The sequence below is a fragment of the Aethalodelphis obliquidens genome, unplaced genomic scaffold (genome assembly GCF_003676395.1).
Source record: "Aethalodelphis obliquidens isolate GAN/ISIS:26980383/991018 unplaced genomic scaffold, ASM367639v1 scaffold30, whole genome shotgun sequence".
Classification (NCBI taxonomy): domain Eukaryota; kingdom Metazoa; phylum Chordata; class Mammalia; order Artiodactyla; family Delphinidae; genus Aethalodelphis; species Aethalodelphis obliquidens.
Genome location: NW_020837974.1, coordinates 9,662,705 through 9,685,204, shown reverse-complemented (window position 1 = coordinate 9,685,204; position 22,500 = coordinate 9,662,705). Strand labels below are relative to the sequence as shown.

At 55.5% G+C, this 22,500-nt stretch overlaps 1 protein-coding gene across 1 annotated transcript in view; it reads right to left on the bottom strand.

Moving 5' to 3' along the window:
• CLIP2 (CAP-Gly domain containing linker protein 2) overlaps positions 1-22,500 on the bottom strand; it is a 57,232-nt gene that overhangs the window by 14,992 nt on the left and 19,740 nt on the right. Inside the window, 7 exon segments of the mRNA XM_027126172.1 lie at positions 1,492-2,427; positions 4,087-4,191; positions 10,286-10,346; positions 12,337-12,440; positions 13,345-13,542; positions 14,182-14,395; positions 15,885-16,009. Coding sequence (XP_026981973.1) covers positions 1,492-2,427; positions 4,087-4,191; positions 10,286-10,346; positions 12,337-12,440; positions 13,345-13,542; positions 14,182-14,395; positions 15,885-16,009 — 1,743 coding nt within the window.

Below are 22,500 nucleotides of genomic sequence, written 5' to 3'. Positions count from 1 at the left end.
CACACACTAAAATTTTTCCAAATTCCTATACTTACTACACGAGACCAAAAATGGAGTTGTCCCTGGACTTAAACCTTTGAATCTGGGAGGCATGTGGGTCCAGACCAAGTCCCCACGGGTGTGGAAGTCGAGAGATGGGCATTCCTGAGATCACCACCCACTCCTTGGCTTGAGGTCTGTGACTGAGGGGCAGCAGGCCATCCTGTGGAACCACAGCAGCCCCAAACCTCCCCTGCTAAGGAGTCCAGGTCCTGGGGTCCCAGGCCTGACCCTCCTTGCCTGAGCAGCCAATCAGGTCATGCGTACCCAGCTAACCTGAGGATCTCCCTTTTCTCTCTGCCCAGCATCCTGGGAGAGCACTTGCTGGTCCCTCCCTCCCTGGGAGAAGGGGGCAGAAAGGCCGGTGCAGTGGGACCTCAAGGTGTGACACGGGCAGAGCTCCTTTTACAAAAAAGGCACCCCCGGTACGGGGAACTCCTGAATACTTGTGGCTCAATTGTTAAATGCTGGTTTAAGTGTACAAAGGGAACCAGAAGCTCAGGAACCCCCAAGGCTAATAAAAAGGCAACGATCTTGCTGCTAGCTGTCCTATCATGTAAGATTTGACTTTGTCATCCCGGGCACCCTCTGCTGGCCCTTAGGCAGTGGGGCTGGACACAAGCTCTGCCACTGATGGACAAGAAAACCTGGGAAAGGTACTCTGCCTCGGAATCTCAGTTTGCTCGTCTGTGAAATGAAGCCTATATGGACCTTGAAGGAGTCCAGGTGAGACAGGGCATCATAGGGCCTGCACCCGGTGTGCTGCCCAGAGCCACTCATAAGGCCCTTCCTGCCCCTGCTGGAGCACACGCCCAGGCTACCCGGGGTCTTGGCCTCCCCAGCATGCTCAGCTGGGACTTCTAGATTTGGAGCAAAGCTGATTCCAATGGCAGCAGCCTCTCCAGGGTCCCGCTCCAGGGACCAGCCCACTCTTGGGAAAGCGGCTGCTGAATTGTTTGCTCAGTCTCATCAGGACCAGCAGGTAGGGGGCCGCCCTCGGGTCCCCCAGGTCGGTGCTCGCCTCGGAGATGGGCAGGGTTTGCCCTCCACATGTCTGCCAGCCCAGTGCCAGAGCATCTGGTACTGGTGCCTTGGGGAGGCCCAGGAGCCTGCACAGGAGGACGTGTCTGGGGACTGGGAAGAAGGCTGTTCCCTGTGCCTAGATACACATGTCTCCAGGCCTGGCCTGTGGGGACCCAGCCAGGTCAGCTCAGACCGCCTTGGGGCCCCACAGTCACCCGGGCCTGCTGCCCTTCTAATGGAAGGACCTCCTCCTCTGAGCCAGGTGCCCTCCGACCTCGCACGGCGTGCTCCTGGGGGCAACGAGGACGCTTCCCTGGACTGGAAATAAACGGTCAGTAGACGCCTAGACCCTCCCCAGCCAGGCCCTCGAGCCCGGACCGCTGCCGTCCGTGGTCCCCGCACAGCCAGGCAGGAGGGGTGGCCGCCTACGTTGGTGTGCTGGGTCGAACACAGGGACTCGACAGCCTGGAGTCTGTTTTCAGTGACCAGAAGCTTCTCCCGCAGCCTGTCGGCCTCCTGCTTGCTCTGGGCCTCCGAGCGCTGCAGCAGCTCATAGTCTAGCATCTTCTTCTCGGCCAGGGAGATCTGCTCCTTGAGGAACGCAATGGCCTGCGCCTGGCCCCGGTACTCCACGTCCAGCTTCTCCAGCTCGCGCCCCCGCAGCTCGGCGTCGCGGCACCGGTCCTGGGCCTCCTGCAGCTCCAGCCGGTGCTGGCTGGCCTGCACCTCCAGCTGGGCCCGCCAGTGCTGTTGCAGCCCGGCCAGCTCCTCCTGGGCCTCTTGCAGCTTCTGCCGCAGGCCCTCTTTCTCCTTCACGTGCATGGCCGTCTCAATGTCGTGCTTGGCCCGCAAGTTGCCCAGCTCCAGCTGGTGCTCCATCTTGATGCCCTCCATCACGGCCTTCAGCTCCCCGATCTCCTTCTGCTGGGCACCCGGGCTCGAGTTCAGGGTGGCCTTGAGGTCCTCCAGGGACTTCTGGTGGTCCAAGGCCAGCGAGTCCAGCTTGGACTTCCAGTTGTCCATGAGCCCCATGTTCTCGCTGGTGGCCTGCTGGACCTTGGCCTTGAGGTCCACCACCTCCTGCGCATACTTCTCGTTGGCCGCCCGCAGCTTCTCCACCTCCGCCTGGTAGGCCCTCAGCGCCTTCTCGTACTTGTCCCTCAACAGGCCGCTCTCCCTCTGGTGCTCCTGGCTGGCGGACAGCAGCCGCTCCCGCAGCCGCAGGGTCTCGGCGGCCTCGGGGTGGTCGGCGGGTGGCGGGCCGGAGTGTAGCAGGCACTGCTGCAGCTCCTGGATCTCCCCGCGCCGCAGGCTCAGCTCCTCCTCCAGCTGCAGCACCCGTGACTTCTCGGCCACCGTGGTCAGCTACCGGGAGAGAGGGAGACCGGGGTCAGCGGGCCGGCTGGAGGGCACGGGGGAAGGCCGTGAGAAGGGAAGGATGCCCCACTCCACCTGAGCGCCGCCCTGCCCACCGCAGCTCCCAGGGAGGCTTCCCCAGCTTGTGTCCCAGTGACTCGGGGACTCCCTGGTCCCCGCTGCTCTAGGCGGTTTGGGAAAAATCGGTGGCGAAAGGAAACCATCTATTTGAGGTTATGGCTTTCTTCAAGTTCATGTTATTTTTAAAGGGCAGACACAACAGAGGGAATTCCGTACTATCCTGCTCTAGAAAAGTTCCAGCCGGAACGAGCTGATTCACAGAGAGGCCTTTTGGAGGGGGTGGCCAAAGAAGGGTCCGGTTTAATGTTTAACGCAGAAGAAAAAAAAAAAAAAGAATGCTCCCAGACCCTCCTTCTGATGGAAAACTCTGAGATCAGAGGCTCCGCCCGCCAGAAACCTACCTCGACCGTGTCAGTGATCACAGGTTTGGGTGCAATACGTTTGAAAGTTTTAAATCTTTTACGAGCTTAAGAAATTTGTTTCTGAAGGTGACCTTTACTTCAATAAACCTGCTTTTGTTTTTCTAATCAGGTTGAACCCTAGAGGAAGATGCCTTGGTGTGGAGGACTCCAGCCTGTCAACCGTGACTGGGTCCGTTTCTTCAAGCAGACTCCGTGTCCATGCATGTGTACTGCACACGCAGTCACCTGGCAAAGGCCAGTGTGTGGACAGGGACCCGTGTGTGTCTCCAGATGCTCACGGGCACACACGTGCTCACTCGTGTACTGAGGTCGACCTGCGGAAGCCAATGGTCGCCCACCCCACACCCACAGCCTGTGTTCGGTGGTTTTCCCCAAGCTCTGCTCTGCGGCTGCTTAACTCCACGGCCGGGGGAACTGCAGCTGGGCTGTCCGCTGGGCTGACCAGCTGTTTGGATGTATGCCTGCCTGGGGGCCCAGCCCCCGGGGCACGCATGATGCGCGTGGAGGGGCTCGCAGGGTCTGGAGACTGGACTCAGACCCATGCCCTGGGAATCAGGGGGGACTTCACTCCCACGCAGAGCTCTCCCTGGCCCAGGAACCACTCCCACCCTGGGGCTGACACCGAGTCTCATGCCCTGGGAACACCCCACTCCCTCGAAGGCCCACCACTGCCCCAGGTCCTTCAGGTTGGCCCCTCACGCCATTCTATTTAAGACCCTCCAGGCTAAAGAATCCACAGTTAAAGGACCCACAGTCTCCCAACCTCTGCCTTCCCCAGCCTGGGGAGAAGGGAGGCATGGACAGGTTGGCCACAGAAGGGGCAGAATGTTCCCAAGAGCCCCCGATTTCTGAAGATGACAAAGCACGGTCATGGCAATGCAGTGGTGGGGGGGCGGGGGGAGGCTCGCACAGAACGCTCCCAGCCAGTGGGTCCACGAGCTGGGGAGCAAAGTCCCAGAGAACCAAGACCCCCTCCTCTCAACAAGCACCACATGGCCACGGAGCATAGAAGCACGTTCCTAAACCTCCCTAGAAGGGGCGCAAAAGGAAAGAAAAAAAAAAAAGTGAGGAGAGCGGCCAGAGAGAGAGAAAATAATAAAAACAGGGCAGCTGAAGGGGCGTCAGCAGGCGAAGGCGCTGGTGGCAGGAGGTGGCGGGCGGTTACCCTGTTGTCGGCTAATTCTCGGAGCAGCCGCTCGGCCTGCGCCTTCTCCAGTAGCAGGTGTTTCTCCAGCTCGCCAATGCGCGCGTGCTCCAGCTGCGTCTGGGTCTGGTCCACCCGGGGCGGGTGGCGAGGTGGGGACAGGAGAGAGGGGCACAGGGACAGGAAGCCGGAGGAAGAGAGAAAAAGAGAGAGAGAGGCAGGTCATCTTCTGTGCACAAGGCAGGAGAGCAGGTGAAGGAAAGAGAGGAGTCTGGGGAGGCGGGGCGGGGTGGGCCTGCTGCCCGCCCCTCACTGTGTCCCCGCTGGGTGTGTTTAAGGGCAGAGCACAGACTGCAGTAACCCTGCCCAAGCCGGCCCCTGGAAGGGGCAACAACGGGCACCTGGATCCCTTCTGTCACCCCGAGGTGGCCCTTCCCCTTGCAGCTCCGGGGCAGGAGCCAAAGCCTACTCCCCCCGCCCCATCGGGAAGCCTAGGGCTGTTTCTCATTTTAGGCACAGACTCCTGCACACAGGAAGCCCCCGTAAATGACCCCAGGATTCCTGGCCCCCAGGCCTGTCTTAAAGGTCAAAGAACCGACTGAACGGGAGGTTTTCAAATATACCCATACGGTCAGGATTCTCCCGGCCAGGCCTCCTTAGCGGAGGCTGGACTAGGCCTCCCACCGCCCTGCCCCAAACCCGGCCCCAGCACTGCCCACTCCCCAGGCCCTGCCGAGGACGCCCGGCCTCCCGAAAGCACAAGAGCACTTTTGTCCCTGCCTCACAACACCCACTTCACACACTGACAAAGCCCGACATTCTCCGGGCATCCAGGCTGGCATTTGGATTTCCCCTAAGAGATCTGCGAGGGCAGCAGAAGGCTGAAGGCCCAGGGCATCCAGAGGGGTCTGGACACCAAGCTCTCCATAGGGAGAAGCCAGGGTGCTCTGTCTGCACCCTCCCGCGCATCCCATCATCACCAAGGAGAGACGAGGTGAGAGCAAATCTGAGCGGCAGTTCAGGAGAGGCGGGGCTTAGCACCGCAGCCTGTTGCGTGAAAACCAAGAATACGCCCGACACGGGCAAGGGTAATGGCGACGGTGCAGACTCACAGTACCGTCCCAGAAATACTCGTGCAGTTCACCAAGAGCTACAGAGACCTTTATGTCCTCTGGCCGGTGATCGTATTCCTGTGAATCCTCCTAAAGGAACAAATGCCTCTTCTCTCTCTCCCCCCAAGAGGGCAGCATGCCCCAGTGCTAAAATACTGCCCTGCTCAGTCTCTTCCAGAAAATTACAGGCTGAAGACGGTGCCTCAACCCCAGCCTTGCAGGGGCCGTGTCACCTTGCTCCTTCTCCTCTGATGACAGGCACAGCGACCCTGCCCGGGACCCACACTTACACAGAGCCTGATCACAAACACCATACCTGTGGCCCCGACGGCAAGAAAAGCCTCCAGCTTCACAAGTTCACGGGCAACTTCATTTGGTAGCCCCTCCAAAAGGACCCTTCACTCTCACTTTCAGAACTCCCCGCCTCCTGGTCCGTGGGGGCACAGGAGAACCCATAGGAGCTTGGGGCGGGGGGAGAGCCCCTGAAGCCTAGATTTTAGGTGAGATGGACGACCTGGGAGGATGTAATTTCTGTCTCACGTGCCAACTTTAGAACCCAAGCCCCGCCCCCTCGCACACACACACGGGGTATCTCGGTTATCTCCCTATCTCACAGCGGCCACTCCAGGGGAACACCTCAGGCTCAGAATCATCCAGCAACTTGGGGCAGCAGGAGGCCTAAACCTCAGACTCCCAGGTTCTAGAGCCAGGGCCTCCCCACCCCCAAACCAGCCTGACTCCACGGAGGGGAGACACAGACTTCCAGCAGCAACACTGAGCAGTGACGGAAGCTCCTGAAATGGGGGACTCCCTGTGTCCCTGGCCCCGTCCAAATCCCAGAAGCTCGGTGAAGCCTGGCCTGAGCCCTTGACCTACAGCTTTCCCCCTTCTCCTTGCACGCACGGTGTCTACCCCACTCCAAAGCACAAAGTTACTGCCTTGGGACGCCCCTCGGATAACAGAAAGCTGCTATTATTAATTGGGGAGGAGTCTCCCCAACTGCACCAGTGGCTCCTGAAGGCCAGAGGCACGTCGCCCCTCTTAATCTCCCTCCAGGCCTTGAGCTGCACAGCCAGTTCTCAACAAATAGCTGATTCTGAGTTCTGACTCTTCCCCTTACAATGGGCGTTCCCATGCCAAGGAAAAAAAACACCGAGGCGCTATTTAATTCACAAAACAGTAACACAAATCCCCTGGATGATAAAACAACAGCAAAACCCAGTATCTTCAAGTCTAAGGTAGCTGCCTGACGTCCCCACCAGGGGGGCAGCAGGGAGTGGCCCACGTTTTCATGAGGCAACATGAGGCCACACCCATTCAAGAACCACAAAACATGTCCCCGGCCTGTTTTCCAGAAGCATCTCACCATGCTGTGCCCTGCTCTGGCATCAGGGACAGGAAGGAGCGCAAGACAGACAGGGCCCCCCCAAGGGGCTTACATCTGGGGAGGGATGCAAACAATACGCGACCAGTGAGGACCATTTCAGACTGTGACTTGGCCTAGGAACAGAGCAAGGAGGATGACACAAAATCAAGGAGGCAGAGAAGGGCCCTCTGAGAAATACAATTCAAGAGGAGACCTGCAGGAAAAGCAGGACCGGCTGACCAGGGCAGGGGTGGAGGAGGAACGAGGAACCAGCGCGTGCAGCAGCTCAGACAGAGCATGGGGTGTTCTAGCTCAGACAGGAGCCCCACATACCTGGAGCAGGGCTGGATCCCCAGGGTCGTCCCTGGGCTACAGAGCCCGGCTTTTATCTAGAGTTGCGCCACCAGATGTGTGAGCAGGGAAGGGGCAGGATCTGATTTATGTTTTCAAGAGATTTGGTCATAGGCTGTCTGCAGTTTGCTTCAGAATAACCTGAGACAGGGCTGCGGATGGCGGTGAAACAAGAGTGGCCAGGAGCTGATCATTGTTGAAGCTGGGCGATGGGTAAATGGAAGTGCATCACACCATCCTCTCTACCTATGTTAAAATTTTTTCCCACGTTAAAAAATTTTAAAGATTCTTTTTGAAGGCTATCTGGCTTCAGTGTGGAACAAGAGAGGAAACACAGGGGCCAAACAGAGGGGTAACTTGTCCCAGGTCACCCACTGTGACCTGGTCCAGGAAGGTGGCGGCGGGGATGAAGACAATTTTGGAGGCAAGGTCAAGTGGGTTTCTGATGGAAGGACGAGGGAAAGAGAAGGTTCAAGATGAATTTTAGCTGCGGGGCCTGAGCAACCGTGTGGATTGTGGGGCCAATTACTGAGATGGGGTGCGGGGTGAAGGGGAGGCAGGAACAAACAGAGAGATCTGTCTGGGGCACGTTACATGTGGGGGGTGCTGTCCTGGGCTGAAGAGCATCTCCCCAAATTTCATGTCCACCTGGAACCTCAGAATGTGACCTCGTTTTGAATAGGGTCTTTGCACATGGAAGTAGTTACGATGACGTCATACTGGGTTAAGGTGGGTCTGATGACTAGTGTCCTTATGAGAAGGTCACGGGAAGAGACACAGGAACACACAGGGAGGAAGGCCACGTGACGACAGAGGCAGTGATGCGGCGACAAGTCGAGGAACCCCAGTGGCTGCCAGCCATCCTACCAGAGCTGGGAGAGAGGCATGGGACTGGCCATGTCCACACCTTGATTTCAGACTTGTGGCCTCCAGCACCGTGAGAGCATAAATGTGTGCTGTCTGAAGCCACTGAATTGTGGTAGTTTTTTCCTGAAGCCCCGGGAACTATTACAAGTAGCTGCCACTTGCTCTTCCTGGTGGGGATGTCCAGTGGGTATACTGGCGCGGAGCTCAGGGGAGGACCAAGGGAATCGTGGGCTTATAAAGGGCATTAATGCCACAGACTGGATGCTCTCAGGGAGAGTGTAGACTGAGACTGAGCCCCTGGACAGGCCAACATTCAAGGTCAGGAAGGAGGTGAGAAGTTGGAATGGGGCACCTTGCGTAGCTGGGGGAGTGAGGACAGGAGAAGGACAAGCAGAGAACTGGGGTGACATAGCTGGAGGGGGACCAGAAGCTCAAGGATGTATTCTGGGTTTTATTTTTGACTTTTAAGACAGGTGAGGATGAGAGGGACTTTTGCCTTCTGGTTACCATGAATATAGTCACAATAAAAACAGCAGCAACGGGGCTCCACTGCCCTTGGACTGAATTAGCTGTCTGTCACTGTCTGTCCCACCCCCACGCCTCTCCCAGCCAAGGCTGATTGGATCTGGGCTGGACACCTGATCCAAAGCCAGCCAGCCCATTGGCTAGCCTGGGGCCAATCAGATTGGGAGGACAGCTGGGAGATAGTGGGTGCTGAAGGCTGGGCGGATCCAGGAGGATGGGTGTCGGGGAGAAGGGAGCAGATGTGCCAGGAGACTTGCAGACACGGTGACAGACAGACTGACCATGAGTCATGAGAAGAGGGAGGCCCCTCAGTGGGGGAGAATAGGCTCCATTTCTGATGCTGTTCCTCCTTCTGGTTCCCTGAACTGCCTGCCATTGGGGCTGTGAGACTTCCCTGCAGCCTTTCAGTAACCCCCGGATGACTGGACTTAGCAGGAGGGGTCTCTGTTCTTTGCAACCACAGGTGCTTTTCCCAGAAGCCCCCCCGCCCAGCCTCTGCAGAAGGGCAGCCGCGCAGCAGGAGAGCCTGCTACACATCACCACATGACCTGCCCCCTTGGCTAAGACGGAAACTTACACTGGAACACCCTGATACCAGGCTGGGGTCCCTACACCAGGCTGTGCCCCAGTATCCATCCTTTAGGCTCAAGCAGCAAAACCTGCCTCAACAGGGGCAGCTGTCCGTGACCCTAGATCACACATGTCTCTCCCTGAGCCGTGGTCATCCAGGGACAGGACAGCCATGTGCACAATTCTGCTGGACGTTGGAAGTCATAGGGGTCTTAACACGGCTTTGTCACAAAATCAGAAACCATAATTTCCCCTTGGAGCTCAGACATGATCTAGTGCAGTGATTCCCAAAGCATGGTCCCCAGACCAGCATCACCTGGCAACTTGTTAGAAATGCAGATTCTCAGGGCCCACCCAGACCTACCGAACAGCCACTCAGGTCAGGGCCCAGCATTTCGTGTCTGAACACACCCTCTAGGTGATGAATTCTCAAGTCTGAGAATCACTGACCTAGTTCAACCTCCTCATTTTACAGAGGAGCCAACAGAGGCCCAGGGAAAGGAAGAGGCTGCCCAAGGCCAATTAGGGCCAGGACCAGAGTGTGGAGAGGGACTGAACTGACTGCCCCCTGCCCCATCTGACGGTTCTGGGAGTCCTTGTCTTTTGTCACCTCCCAGGGAGCAGGAAGGGTCTCAGTGGAAAGGCACTCCTGCCCACCCAACTGTGAGCAGGCCTAATGAGCCCCGTGGTCTCCAAATGATTTGGTGAGGGGGGCTAGTGTTTGTCTTGGGGGGCAGGGATCCTTAAGTGCTTTACTCATTGATGTGAGCATCCTTCATCCCTCAGCTCAGAAAGGGTGGGTTGGATTGCAGAGTGAGAGTGAAAGGTCCAGACCCCTCGTCCAGGTGCTATAACTGAGGAGGTGCTGTAACTAGCCATTCTTACGGGCTGGATGCAGGAGTCAGGAGTCCTGGGTCCTGGTCCCACTGGCTGCTGACTTGCTCCATGACTGGGAGGGTCCCTTTGCCTTTCTGAGCCTGTTTTCCCGTCTATAAATTCTGTGACTCAACCACAAGCTATTTCCAGCCAAAATTTTACGTGGAATTCAAGATGAACAAAGGGCCCAGGGAACACCTTTAGGGCTACTGCCCAAGAAAGAAGGGATGGGGGAGCCTGGCCACTATGTCCTCAGGCCCAGCTCTGTGGATGCCTTGGGTCCATTCCACCCAGCTGCTGACACAGGAAGCATGGTCCCTCTGGGGCTCCTGGAGCTGAGCCATTCCCACTTCTGACACCTGAGTCTCTCATGACCGCCACCCCCCCACCCCCCCGCCAGGGTATGATCTTTGACCCTTCCCCATTTCTTCCTTGCAATACCCCCGCCCCCTCCCAGGGGGCCCAGAGTTGCTGCCTAGACCTCATGGCCATTTGCCCTTCGAGGGCGGGGCTTGGGGTGCAAGCCTGGGGTGGGGGGGCCTTTGACCATTACCTCCAGGTCTCCCTTGGTGATGGACTCCTCCTCCACTCGGAACTGCAGGTCCTCCACCTTCCTGCAGGGGGAGAGGGGGCTGAGTGAGCATCACCCAGAGGGGTGGGCTTTGCCAAGTCAGCAATAGCCGAGACAGCCAAGGCCACAGGTGGCCCAAAGTCCACACTCAGATTATGCAGAAGACACTGCCCAGAGCCCCAAGTTCCCGGAAACATCCAGCCCTCCCAATTTACTGATCCATGCTCTACACAGAGAACACTGGCTTCTCTAAAACAGACACTGCTCTGGGAAAGATCCTCAGTGTTCTCCTTACTTGCTGCAAGAAATAAATCCTTCCTTCTGCAAAAAAGTTAAAAAAATAAAAAATAAATACACACACATACACACACACACACACACACACACACACACACACATAAAATAGGAATGTTTAATGCAGCATCCTTCCCCGCTAGGGTGGTTGTGGAAATAAAAAACAGAATGGATAGTAAATGGAAGCACTAACAGCTGTTTTCATCACAGCAGGGAACAGACATGTCGCATGGAACAGTCTATGGGGAAGGAGGCCAGGTGGGCTTCCCCATTCTCATTCCCTCCCCTCAAAATCAGGGCCCAGAGCCCCAGCCCCCACTGCTTGGGCTGCTCCCTGATGTGGAGGGCCCCCAAAGGCCTGCTGCAAGTGTGGGGCCCACCCTCAAGGAGACACCCACCCACCCCCGAGAGAGCACAGGGAAGAGACACAGGCACATTACAGCTCACAAAGCTGCTACTCCTGGGGCCTCGTGACAGCTCCCAGCAGAGGATGAAACTAAGGCCCAGAAAGGGCCAGTGACCTGCCCAAGGTCACACAGCAAGTGCAGGGCAATGCTGGGACTTGCACCCAGGCCTTCCTGAACACAACTCCCACGACGTCTCAAAGATCTGTTTTTGTTTGTTGGCATCAGGCACGTTGCCATGGGAACCAGATGCGTGGGCCCCGCCGACCCTCTCAGGCAGATATGAATAAGCCCTCCTGTCTCCAAGTCAGACAGTAACAACAGCTCGTGGAGCACATGCCTCAGCTGAAAGCCCAAAACCAGACCCAAGTCGGGGGGAGGTGGAGGGCTGGGTCTGGGAGGTGCTACTGTGCAGGGGAGCAGAGGAAGCTGCAGAAATCTGTGTGTCAGCAGCTAGGAGACAAAGAGAGGCTTCTGGGCTAAGGGAAACCCTTGTCAGGCCCTAGTCAGCTCTGAGTTCCATCAGGTGACCCAGGACCAAGTCAGGCCAGAGTCCCCACACGGAGGGAACACAACTCCCACTTGCCACTGGCAGGACAGCAAGAGCCAGTGGCACCACTAACAGGCTGGTGACCTCAGGCAAGTCCGTTCCCTGCTCTGAGCCTCAGTTTTCTTTTCTGTGACCTGGGGGGCAAAACCTGCCTCCTGGGCTAACTGTGAGCCAGAGAGAGACAGAGCAGGTAAAGCGCCCCCAGCCCCGGGGCTGAGCCCCAGGCGCAAGGTGTTTCCAGGGGCCTTTTCCTGCTGCTTCTCTGAGCCTCGGTTTCCTGACACATGAAATGGGAATGAAGCTTCAGGACACGGGCTGTGAGCTCCACGTGAGGGACCTGATGCAGAAGGGATGTTCCCTGCGCTGAACTGGGTCACGGGGTGGGGACGTCGGATGCACGTCTCCCTAGTGAGAGGTCCCCCCACCCGCCTGGGCGTTCTCATGATGCTGCATGAGCCGAGCTGGGCAGGAACGGTGAACCCCATGTCAGGAAGGAAAACAGTGACGTATGTAGTGTCTCCCATGTGCTCAGTGTCATGCTGGGTGCTTTACTGGAGTTATCTCGTAAGTCCTCCCAACAGCCTGCAGAGATGGGGATCATCACCCCACTTCGCAGATGAGACGACTAAGGCCCGCAGAGCTCATGTCACCAGCCCAGGTGACACAGCCAGTACGTGGTGGAGGCGGGGTTTGTGCCTGCTGGTCCCGAGCCTTGCTTTTCCTGGTCATCCTTAACAAGGCTCTGGGAAGTGTCCCGCCAGGACCAGGACAGGAGCGGCACCTACCTCCTCTCCTCCTCCAGCTGGTTGGACAGGTCCACCTTCTCTTTCCGCACGCTCTCCACCAGCAGCCGGGCCCGCTGCAGCTTCTCCTCTGCCTCTGCAACATACTGGGCCCCAAGCGAGGGCCAGGACAGGGTCAGCCTCCTCCTGGGGACCGGGAGCCAGGTGGGGGAGGGGTGGGTGTGGAGGGGGTGCAAGGAGCCAGGCCTGGAACCCAGCCACCCCTACTCCCCTGCCAGCCCTAGTCTGACCGGAACCGTGGACCTAGATGTGAGGGAAGAGGGCCGGCTGCGTGCCAGGGACGGGAACCTCAGGTCCACCTGCCCCCAGTCCCTGCCACCTCCCTCAGCCCTTGAGGGCCTAAGACCTATTGTCTTGTCAAGGCCCCTGTCACGGCACACACATGAGCTTGGCCTTAGTAATTCCAGAACCCGAGGGAAGAGTGAGCCTGGCTCCAAATGGGGACAGGGGCCTCGGAGGGAGCTCCCACGTGGGGAACAAGCAGCAGGGAAGGGTAGACACATGACAGCAGCAGAGCCAAGGCTATGGGCAAGGACTTCCTTCCCTGAAACCCAACCCAGGAATCAACCTGCCCGAAAGCAGTCTGAAATGTGGACAGATGTACCCCAAAAATGTTTACATCAGGATTATTTAGAAAAAGTGAGGAATTGGAAAACAACCTAAACACCAGCAGGGGACAGGCCACGTCAGTAAGGACACGGCCCGCAACAGACGGCCACGCAGTCCTTCAAACGGGGAAGAATTTTCCATGACCTAGAAATCGTGCTCGCACTATAAGAAGTAGGAAAAAGCAGGACACGCAACTTTGTATCGAGGTTCTGGAGGTGGAATGTGGACCTACCACTGGAAGGAAATTCACCAGGAGGATGAGGGGTGTTGGTAACATGCGTCTCAGTTTTCTCTGCTCACTGAGCGTGACTGAGGGACAAGACTGGCCCGAGGAGACCGCTGGTGCCCTCCGGGTGCTCCGTGGCCCTGCCTGCCACCCACCTGCTCATGCTGTGCCTTGAGCAGGGCGATCTCCTTCTCCACCTCACAGATGTGGCTCGTGGCCTTGGCCACCTCGGCCCGCTCCAGGTCCCGTTCAGCCAGCAACTGCTCGATGTGCTGCTGTTTCTCCTTCAGCGCCTCTTGCAAGGCAGTCGTGCCCGAGATCTTGCGGGCATAGCGCGAAGAGGTCTCCGTGAGCTGCAGGAAGGCGTGGGTGCAGGCAGGACTCAGGGATGCGGAGCACCGTCCAGGCAACCCACCACTACCCAGCAAGTGGGGGGCCCAAGTGCCTCAACTCCTGGGGTTCGGTTCCTCCCCTCCCAGGGCCCTAGACACTCTGCCTAGTTATGTAGAGGGAATCATGATGTTTGCGATCCAGGGAACTTCCTCTCTCAGGAGAGTCACAGCCCCTGGGGGTCTGCCTCAAGGTGGGCTCTCTCACCTGGGCCACCTTCTCCTGGACTAGGAGGAACCTCTCGTGTAGACAGAGCTCTGCTGGAAGGGCAACCTCACCTTCCCTCCTCACCCAAGGTGGCTGTGCCAGCCTTTCTAAAGCACCTGCCCTGCACCTGTATCACCTGTGTGCACCTGTATTACCTGCCCTGCCTCTGTATGACCCTCTTTAACTCCCAGGGAAGGGCTTAAGCTACTGACAAATCGGTAATATAAAAATAACAATAAATGTAAATGGGTCAATTTCTCTGTTAAAAAATATATACTTTCATCTTTGTTCAAAAACTCCAAACTGATGGATGCCTGGAACCAGAGCAAGTCAGGGGACAACTGGGTCTCTCTGTCCCCGCCCCACTCCCATACACACACCAGGGTATCCCTCACCAGGCCACTGCGGCTGGGCCGGCCCCCCACGGAGGAGGCCACAGAGCTGACAGAGCTGATGGAGGAACTGCTGGGACTGTGGGTCAGTGCCGAGACTCCCATGGCCATGCGCTTGGTCTTCTTGGCCTTGGCTGGGCTGGTGGATGGGAAGCCGATGCGGATTACCTTGTGGATGGGTGCGAAGAGACCAAACTTGGGTGGGCACTGGAAGTACCTGGAGAGGTAGGAGAGACCATGCTGCTGTCACAACCCCACAGCCTGGAGCCTGGCCTGCCTCCCCTACCTCTTCAGAGCCCAGCAGAGAGAGGCTTCTCCTGGGGGACCCGTCACCCACACCCTAAGACCAATAGACAGGACTCCCAGAAAGGGAACAGAGGTGAGCAGGGCCTGATGTTCTGCATAGCCATGAACAGCGGTTGGGCATATTTCTGGGGGATGGGGGAATAACAATTACCGAGCACCTGCTCTATGCCAGTCCCTTTACATAAATGCTCATTTCGATCCCCCAACCACTCTATTGTTATCCATATTCCACAGACGAGATTTAGGCTCAGAGAGGTTAAGTAACCTGCCCACAGTCAGAGAGCTGGTTAAATGGCAAAGCTGAGACTGGACCCGGTGGACTCCAAAGCCCACTGTGCTTTGTCTCCCAAACATCAGTCAGCGGCCCCCAGCCGTATCTGCAGCCCCACTCTCATGGCTGCCTCTGGACCACCCCCAGCCCCAAGGCTCTCTGCCCATGGAGCCCCCGAATGGAGAAGCAGAAGCCTGAAGGAGGCACCTTAGGCGTGGGGTGAGGGATGCTGCCCAACCTGCCCCTGGATTCTGAAAGCAAGAGTAAATTGAGAGAAACATCCGTCTTGAAAACAGGAAGGCAAGTGTTGTCATGGAAGTCTGGATCCTCTTCTCTCGAAACCTCTCTAGCCATGGATTCCATGTGGGACCAGGGACCTAGTTCTGTCCAGTTTCCCGCTCACCTTGAAACTGCCACCCCACCTGCCTCTTCCCACATTCAGGTCTTTGGGCAGCCTGACCCCCAGCCTAGCACACCTTCCTTCTCAGAGCTGTCACAGCCTCACCTGGACGACAGAACCTAGCCCGGGGACAGCCAACGCAGGCTCGCAGGCCACCGTGCCTTACCCCACACCCCCGACACTGCTCAGCCACAGCATCAACGCCCTTCCCAAAGGGCCCAGGCATGGCCTCAGACCTTCTCAACCCAGCATTCCTGGCAGTCAATTCCCTTTCATCAGAGATGCTGAGAAACCTGGGACCCAGCTGTGACCCTAACCTTGGCTGTAGAGCACCAAGCACTGTCTGATTATTTCCTGTGTCACCCAGGGCAACTCTCAGAAGGCAGGACCCCTGCCTCTCCTTTTCTGGTGCTCCCACCTCACTTAGTCATGGGTGGCAGGGGGAGGGGAACCCAGGGACAGATGACTCTCCTAGCGCTTGCTCGTGACTCTCTGTGTGACCTTGGGCAATGACCTCTCTGGCCTTGGTTCTCTGATCTGTAAAATGGGGGTGATAGTCCCACCACCTGCTTCCGTGAGCTGCTATGACAGAAGGGAGGTGGTAGCATCTGTACATGGTATCTGGCACAGCCACCCAGATGCTTAACACTGGCATTCTCAGATGCCCCAACCCCGACCCCTGCACCCACCCTAGGAGAAGAGGACTCCCTTCCTCCCTCCCCACCATACCTGGTGCCCGCCACTGCCCCATCATTCTTCCCAAGGGGCTCGTCCAGCTCCACGCCACACCACTCGCCCTTGGCAAAGTCTGTCTCCCCGACGTACCGTACCACACCAGTCTTCGTCCCACCAACCTATAGGCACACAGAGAGACTCAGGTCCAGAGGATGCAGTGGGAACTGCGGAGAGGGCACAGGCACCCGGGTGCCCGGGCTCATCCCACGCCTCCCTTCCAGTGTGCAAGGGCCAGGGGAGATGAGGAGGAGGCCCAAGGACAGCTGGGAGGGGTACAGGTATAAACAGTGCTTCCCAGGGCTGTCCCGAGCAAGAGCTCTGGAGTCAGGAAGACCTAACCTCTCTGAGCTCCAGCATCTTCATCTGTCAAAATGGCTTTTGTGAAGATTAAGTACTGAATGTGCAGTGTCTGGAGCATACTAGAGTCTCAATAAACGTTATCCTTAAAAATGGTTTAGGGGGTGGGAGGGAGACGCAAGAGGGAGGAGATGGGGGATATATGTATATGTATAGATGATTCACTTTGTTATAAAGCAGAAACTAACACACCATTGTAAAGCAATTATACTCCAATAAAGATGTTTAAAAAAAAAAAAAAAAGGTTTAGGGAATTCCCTGGCAGTCCAGTGGTTGGGACTCCACGCTTTCACAGCCGAGGGCCCGGATTCAATCCCTGATCAGGGAACTGAGATCCTCCAAACCGAGCTGTGCGGCCAAAAGGAAAAAAAAAATGGTTTGAATGGAGGTTGCCAGGAGCTGGGCAGGAAGGGAAATGGGGAGTTGTTTAATGGGAATACAGTTTCAGTTTCGCAAGATGAAAAAGACCTGTTGCACAACAATGTGAATATACTTAACACTACTGCATTGTGCGCTCAGAAATGGTTAAGAAGGTAAATGTTACGCTACGTGCATTTTACCACAATTAAAATAACTCAGGACAGGCCAATAATCGGGAATACTACTGTAACAATGATTTAAAAAACTTTCAATTCAAGATATATATATACATATAGATTTACATATATATATATATATATATATACATATATACATATATACACTTCCAAAGCCTTAAAAAACCGTATAAGTTTCTCCACCTCTCCCCAGAAGCACTTTCACTCTTTAAGATGAAGTTTTTGGTGTTGACCTCCATATTTCTAAATGACACGCTAATATTGCTACTTGTCAATTTTTCAATTTGGGGGTGACATCCATCGACGTCTCATCAGGGAAGGGCAGGCGCTGCCTCCCCATCACCAGGCTGCACACACCCCTACTGGGTTTCTACCCCTGCCACGCAGTGATGGCTTCATTTTGATCAGACTCCATTAAATAAATTAATAAATTAAATTTATTAAATTTAATTTCCTTAAATGTATCTTCTAGTACTTCTATCTTAAATTTATTTTCTAGTACTTCTGTGATGTTTCTTGTATCTGCAATCAGGTTTTTCATTATCCAGAGCTTTTTTGTTGAATATCCGTATTTATATTCCGTGGCCTTCTGTTCAGATTTGACACTGGTATCACCTTCTCTTATTTCTCACAGGACCGGCCACCTTCCCCAGAGAAGAAGCTTCTGCGCCCTCTGGAGCGTGCAGGCTTGGCCGCCAGTGATCTAGGAGCTGAATGAGGGAGAAGCCAGTGGGAAAAAGGGGCTCAGCTTTTAGGATAGACATGTTCATTTAATCCTCCCTTTTCAGTCCAACATGCCAGGGGTTCCCCCATCCAAAGACTCCTTCTCTGAACCTCTCACGAGACAACCACTCATCCCAGACGTCTGCTGGAGGGGCAGTCACCGCACAGAGGGGACCCTAGGCAGGGAGGTGGAGTCTGAAGATTTTTCAAACAACGTCAGCTCCATTTCCAGAGGCCACCATACGGCTGACTTCCCATCCTCAGGGGGCTTCTGAGGGAAACACTGATTGCTTCTCTGCTTTCCCCGCGGCTGCCTGTGCGCTGGGCTGCACCGAGTTTCCAGTGGTATTTCTGCTGTCTCCTCTCTTGTTCTCTTTGTCCTTGAGGGTTTAATACCTTTTTTTTTTTTTTTAAATCCCTTCACTGTCATTCTAGTGCAAATTCAGGAAAGGGTGAAAATAAATGTGTGTGTTTATCTACTGTGTTTATCTGAACCAAAATAGGACTTTCTAAATGCTACCTTCTCTGACACCCTTAAGTATGCCTCGGGTGTGCCCGAAAGGAACCAGCTCCCTAATTAAAACTCACTCTATTCCCACCATTTCTTAAGGACTGGCTACGTGCCAGGCACATTGAAGACATGAATTCTAAACCTTGCAATTCAGAAGCTCCCTGGTGGCCTAACGGTTAGGATTCGGCGCTTTCACTGCCGTAGCCCGGGTTCAATCTCAGGTTGGGGCACTAAGTCCCGCATGCCGCGGCGCACAACAAAAGAACAAAACAAAACAAATCCCCAAAGCCATAAGGGAATACTACGAACAATTACATGCCAACAAATTCGACAACCTAGAAGAAATGGACAAGCTTCCCCCTCACCAGACCCCACTGCATGTGTGCCAGGCCCTGCCCTCCAAGGTATGAGACCTTTCCCTTCTTTCTTTTTTTATTATATTTAACCTGTCTTTACTGTACAAAATTAATAGACTTTTTTAAAGATGTTGCTTTAAAATTTATTTATTTGGCTGCATCAGGTCTTAGTTGTGGCACGTGGGATCTTCATTGCAGCGCGTGGACTTCCCTCTAGTTGCAGCGCGAGGGCTCAGTAGTTGTGGTGTGTAAGCTTAGTTGCCCTGCAGCATGTAGGATCTTAGTTCCCCAACCAGGGATTGAACCCGCACCCCCTGCATTGAAAGGCGGATTCTTAACCACTGGACCACCAAGGAAGTCCCTAATAGACTTTGTTTTATAGAGATATTTTAGGTTTCTGGAAAATTTGAGCAGAAAATACAGAGAATTTCCACATATCCCCTCACCTCTCGCCCCTACAGTTTCCCCTCTTATTAACACCCTGCATCAGTGGGGTGCCTTTATTACAATGGTGAGCCAACAAATTGTTATTAACTAAAGTCCATAGTTTACATTAGGGTTCACTCTCGGTGTTGTACATTCTATGGACTTTGAGATATATAATGACTCGTACCCACCATTATAGTATCATACAGAATAGTTTCACTGCCCTAAAAATGCTCTGTGTTCCACCTATTTATCCCTCCCTCCCCTACCCCCTGGTCACCAACGATCTTTTACTGTCCCCAAAGTTTTGTCTTTTCCAGAACGTCATACAGTTGGAATCATATAGTACGTGGCAGATTCCCACTGGCTTCAGTCACTTAATACGACGCATTTAAGGTTCCTGAGTGTCTTTTCATGGCTCGACAGCTCAGTTCCTTTTAGCCTTGAGTAACTCTCCACTGTCTGGACGCACCTTAGTTTATTTATCCATTCACCTACTGAAGAACATCTCGGTTGCTTCCAAGTTTTAGTAATTAGGAATAAAGTTGCTAGAAATATTTGTGTGCAGGTTTTCATGCAGATATGTCAGCTCATTTGCGTAAGCACCAAGGAGCAGGACTGCTGAATCGCATGGTGAGAGTATGTTTAGTTTTGTAAGAAGTGGTCAAGCTGTCTTCCTAAGTGCCTGTGCATTTTGCATCCTGGCCCTCTCCAGCAATGCACCAGAGTCCCTGTAGCTCCACTAAGGGACTGTCCCTCCCCACACCCCCACTGGGGGACAGGCTGGGCCCCAGTCTCCGGAGGGATGAGCCCCACCCGCTCCTTTTCCAGCCCCTGAGGGTTATCTGTGAGGCTGGAATCCCCACTGGCCTGGGCCAAACAGCGACTACATCCCGGGTCTCATAAAACAAGGGAGGTGGGCAGATTGAATTTATCTGTTTCTCCGGGATTTTCCTCTGAGGAAGTTAAAACAGGTGACTCGTTTAAAATAAACCCATGCATCTCGCCCACAAGGACAGACAGCTCTGCCATCAGGAGGCTGGGGCAAGTCCCCCCGTCTCACAGGGCAGCCATGAGGGTCCAGTGAGGGGCTCATTTCCAAGGCCTGGGGCAGCACCTGCTGGGCCAGTGGGGCGGAAGAGCAGAGCAAGCGGGGAAGGAGGGGGTCCTGGTAGGAAAGAGGCTGCCTGGGAGAGACAGGCAGGTGAGTGGTGCCACTGGGCCACCTTCAGGGAGATGAGGGGACAGAGGTGAGCAGCCCCTCTCGGTGACCCTCCCTGACCATGTCCACGGTCGCTGACCTGAACAGCTAGTGAGGGGCATCTGGGGCTCAATTAGCTTTTGTGGCATCGACGTCATACACGAGGTACCTCACTCGCTCTCAGGACCACCCGGCAGGGCCGTGAGTCATTCACTGAGCAGGAAGGTTTGAGCGCCTTCCTGGCACCAGGCTCTGTTGCAGGCACTGGGGGAGCAACCATGTGAGCAAAACACCACAACCTTCCTCGTCAGGGCGGGAAGCAGACAGCCCAGCAGTAAGTGAGCAAATGCTGTCATTCCAGGCGGATGACGAGGGCTATGTGGAAGAGTACCGGAGGGCCCCGTCTCCAAGAGGTGACACTGGCACAGAGGCCTAACGGAAGCGGGACAGTGAGCTGTGGGGAGCCCTGGGGTCAGAGTCCCAGGTGGAGGAGGTCAGCAGGGCACAGCAGAGGCACTGGCCTGGTACAGGAGCAAAGAGAAGGAGGCCAGGGCGGCCGAGTGCAGCCAGGACGGAGGGCGAAGTCAGATCATACGAGGGTGGGCAGGCAGACCACAAGGGTCTGGGGGCCATGGGAAGATGGGTGGGTTTTATCCCACGTGAGACGGGGCCTCCTGGAGTGTTGGGCCCTGAGTGGGGGCAGGGAGACCAAGGAGGGGGCGGCAGTTCCACTGCTGGAGAGAGAGGACCTGCCCACAGAGGCGGGGCGCTGGGGACCAACTGGGGTGTATTTTGGAGGCGGCACCAGAGGCCTGATTGTGAATCACGTGGTCAGGAGGAGAGAAAAACAGGACGTAAGGCCAACTGCCAAGTTCCTGGATTGGTCTGCTGGAGACACGTGTGCCATTTACTGAGATGGGGAGGGTGGGGGGAGGACGGTGGGGCGGGGGAGCAGGTCGGGGATGGGGGTTGGGTGTGTTATAGTTTGAACTGTGTTCCCCAAAAAGACATGCTGAAGCCCTGACTCCCACGACTCTGAGAGTAACCTGATTAAAAAACGGGGTCTCTTATGGGAGTTCCCTGGCGCCTAGCGCTTAGGATCCCGGGCTTTGACTGCCGTGGCCCGGGTTCAATCCCTGGTCGGGGAACTGAGATCCTGCAAGCTGTGCGGCACAGCCAATAAAGAAACAAACAAATACATAAATAAAAATAGGGTCTTTCAGATGTGATCACATTAGGATGAGGTCATGAGGGCGGGCCCTAATCCAGTATGACTGGTGTCCTTGTAAGAGAAGAGACACGGAGGGACGAAGGCCACGTAAAGGCTGAGGCAGAGATTCAAGGAGTGCACCTACAAGCCAAGGAATGCCGAGGAGTGCAAGCAACACCAGGACCCAAGAGAAGGGCATGGGGCACATGCTTCCCTTGATCCTTCAGAGACAGCATGGCCCTGCCAACACCTGGGATTTCAAATGTCTAACCTCCGGAACTTGGAGAGCGTACATTTCTGTTTTAAGTCATCCAGTTTATGGTACTCGTTACAGCAGCCATAGGAAACTAATGCAGGTTAAGTGGAGATGTTGACTAAGGGCTTGACACACGAGACAGGAGACGGAACCCTGATGGAACCCAGCCAGAAGCCCCATGACACACAGAGGAAGCAGGAGGCAGCTCTAGTACCTCCTGGGCCCCCTGCCTTACCTGGCTCTGCCCCCCATTAGCAGAGCCTGAACATGGAGGCCCAGCAGCCCTGTGTGCTCGGTGGGCCACCGAGTCCCCTCCTGCTCACCCCTCCCCGCTCCCAACAGACACCAGCTCCCTCTGCCTGAGCACCCAGGACAGCAGCCCCCAGGATGCCCCCTGGCCGGTCCTCACAAACCTCTCCCGTCTACAGCCAGGCCTCACACTGGGCATCACAGCACTTGCCCCTCAGCTGTGAAGACTCCGGGGTGAAGAAACAACACCCAGAACAAGGAAAGAAAACCAGCCTTTCCTGAGGGCTCACTGCATGCCGGGAGTCTTCCTTATTCTAATTATTTGTTTGTTTGTTATTTATTTATGCCACGCCATGGCAGGCGGGGTCTTAGTCCCCCGATCAGGGATGGTACCCACGCCCCCTGCAGTGGAAGCTCAGAGTCTTGACCACTGGACCGCCAGGGAAGTCCTTTCCTTATTCAATTTATACAAATCCTACGAAATGGGAATATCAGGCCCATTTTAAAGATGAGGAAACTGAGGCTCAGCACCCTGCCCTGGGACACTGCTGTGAAGGGCAGAGCTGAGCTCACGCCCAGGCCTGTACACCCCAGAGGCCACCTTGCAGCCTCTACACTACAGATGGCCCTGCTGGGTATCAGTTCTCAGCAGAGTGGTGGGAACTTGACCGGGGCCTGAGGAGAGAGGGAGACACCTGCAGAGAGAAAATCTCATTCCTCATCTCTCAGGAGGCTGGTCCCACACTGCCCAGGCCAGCTGCCGA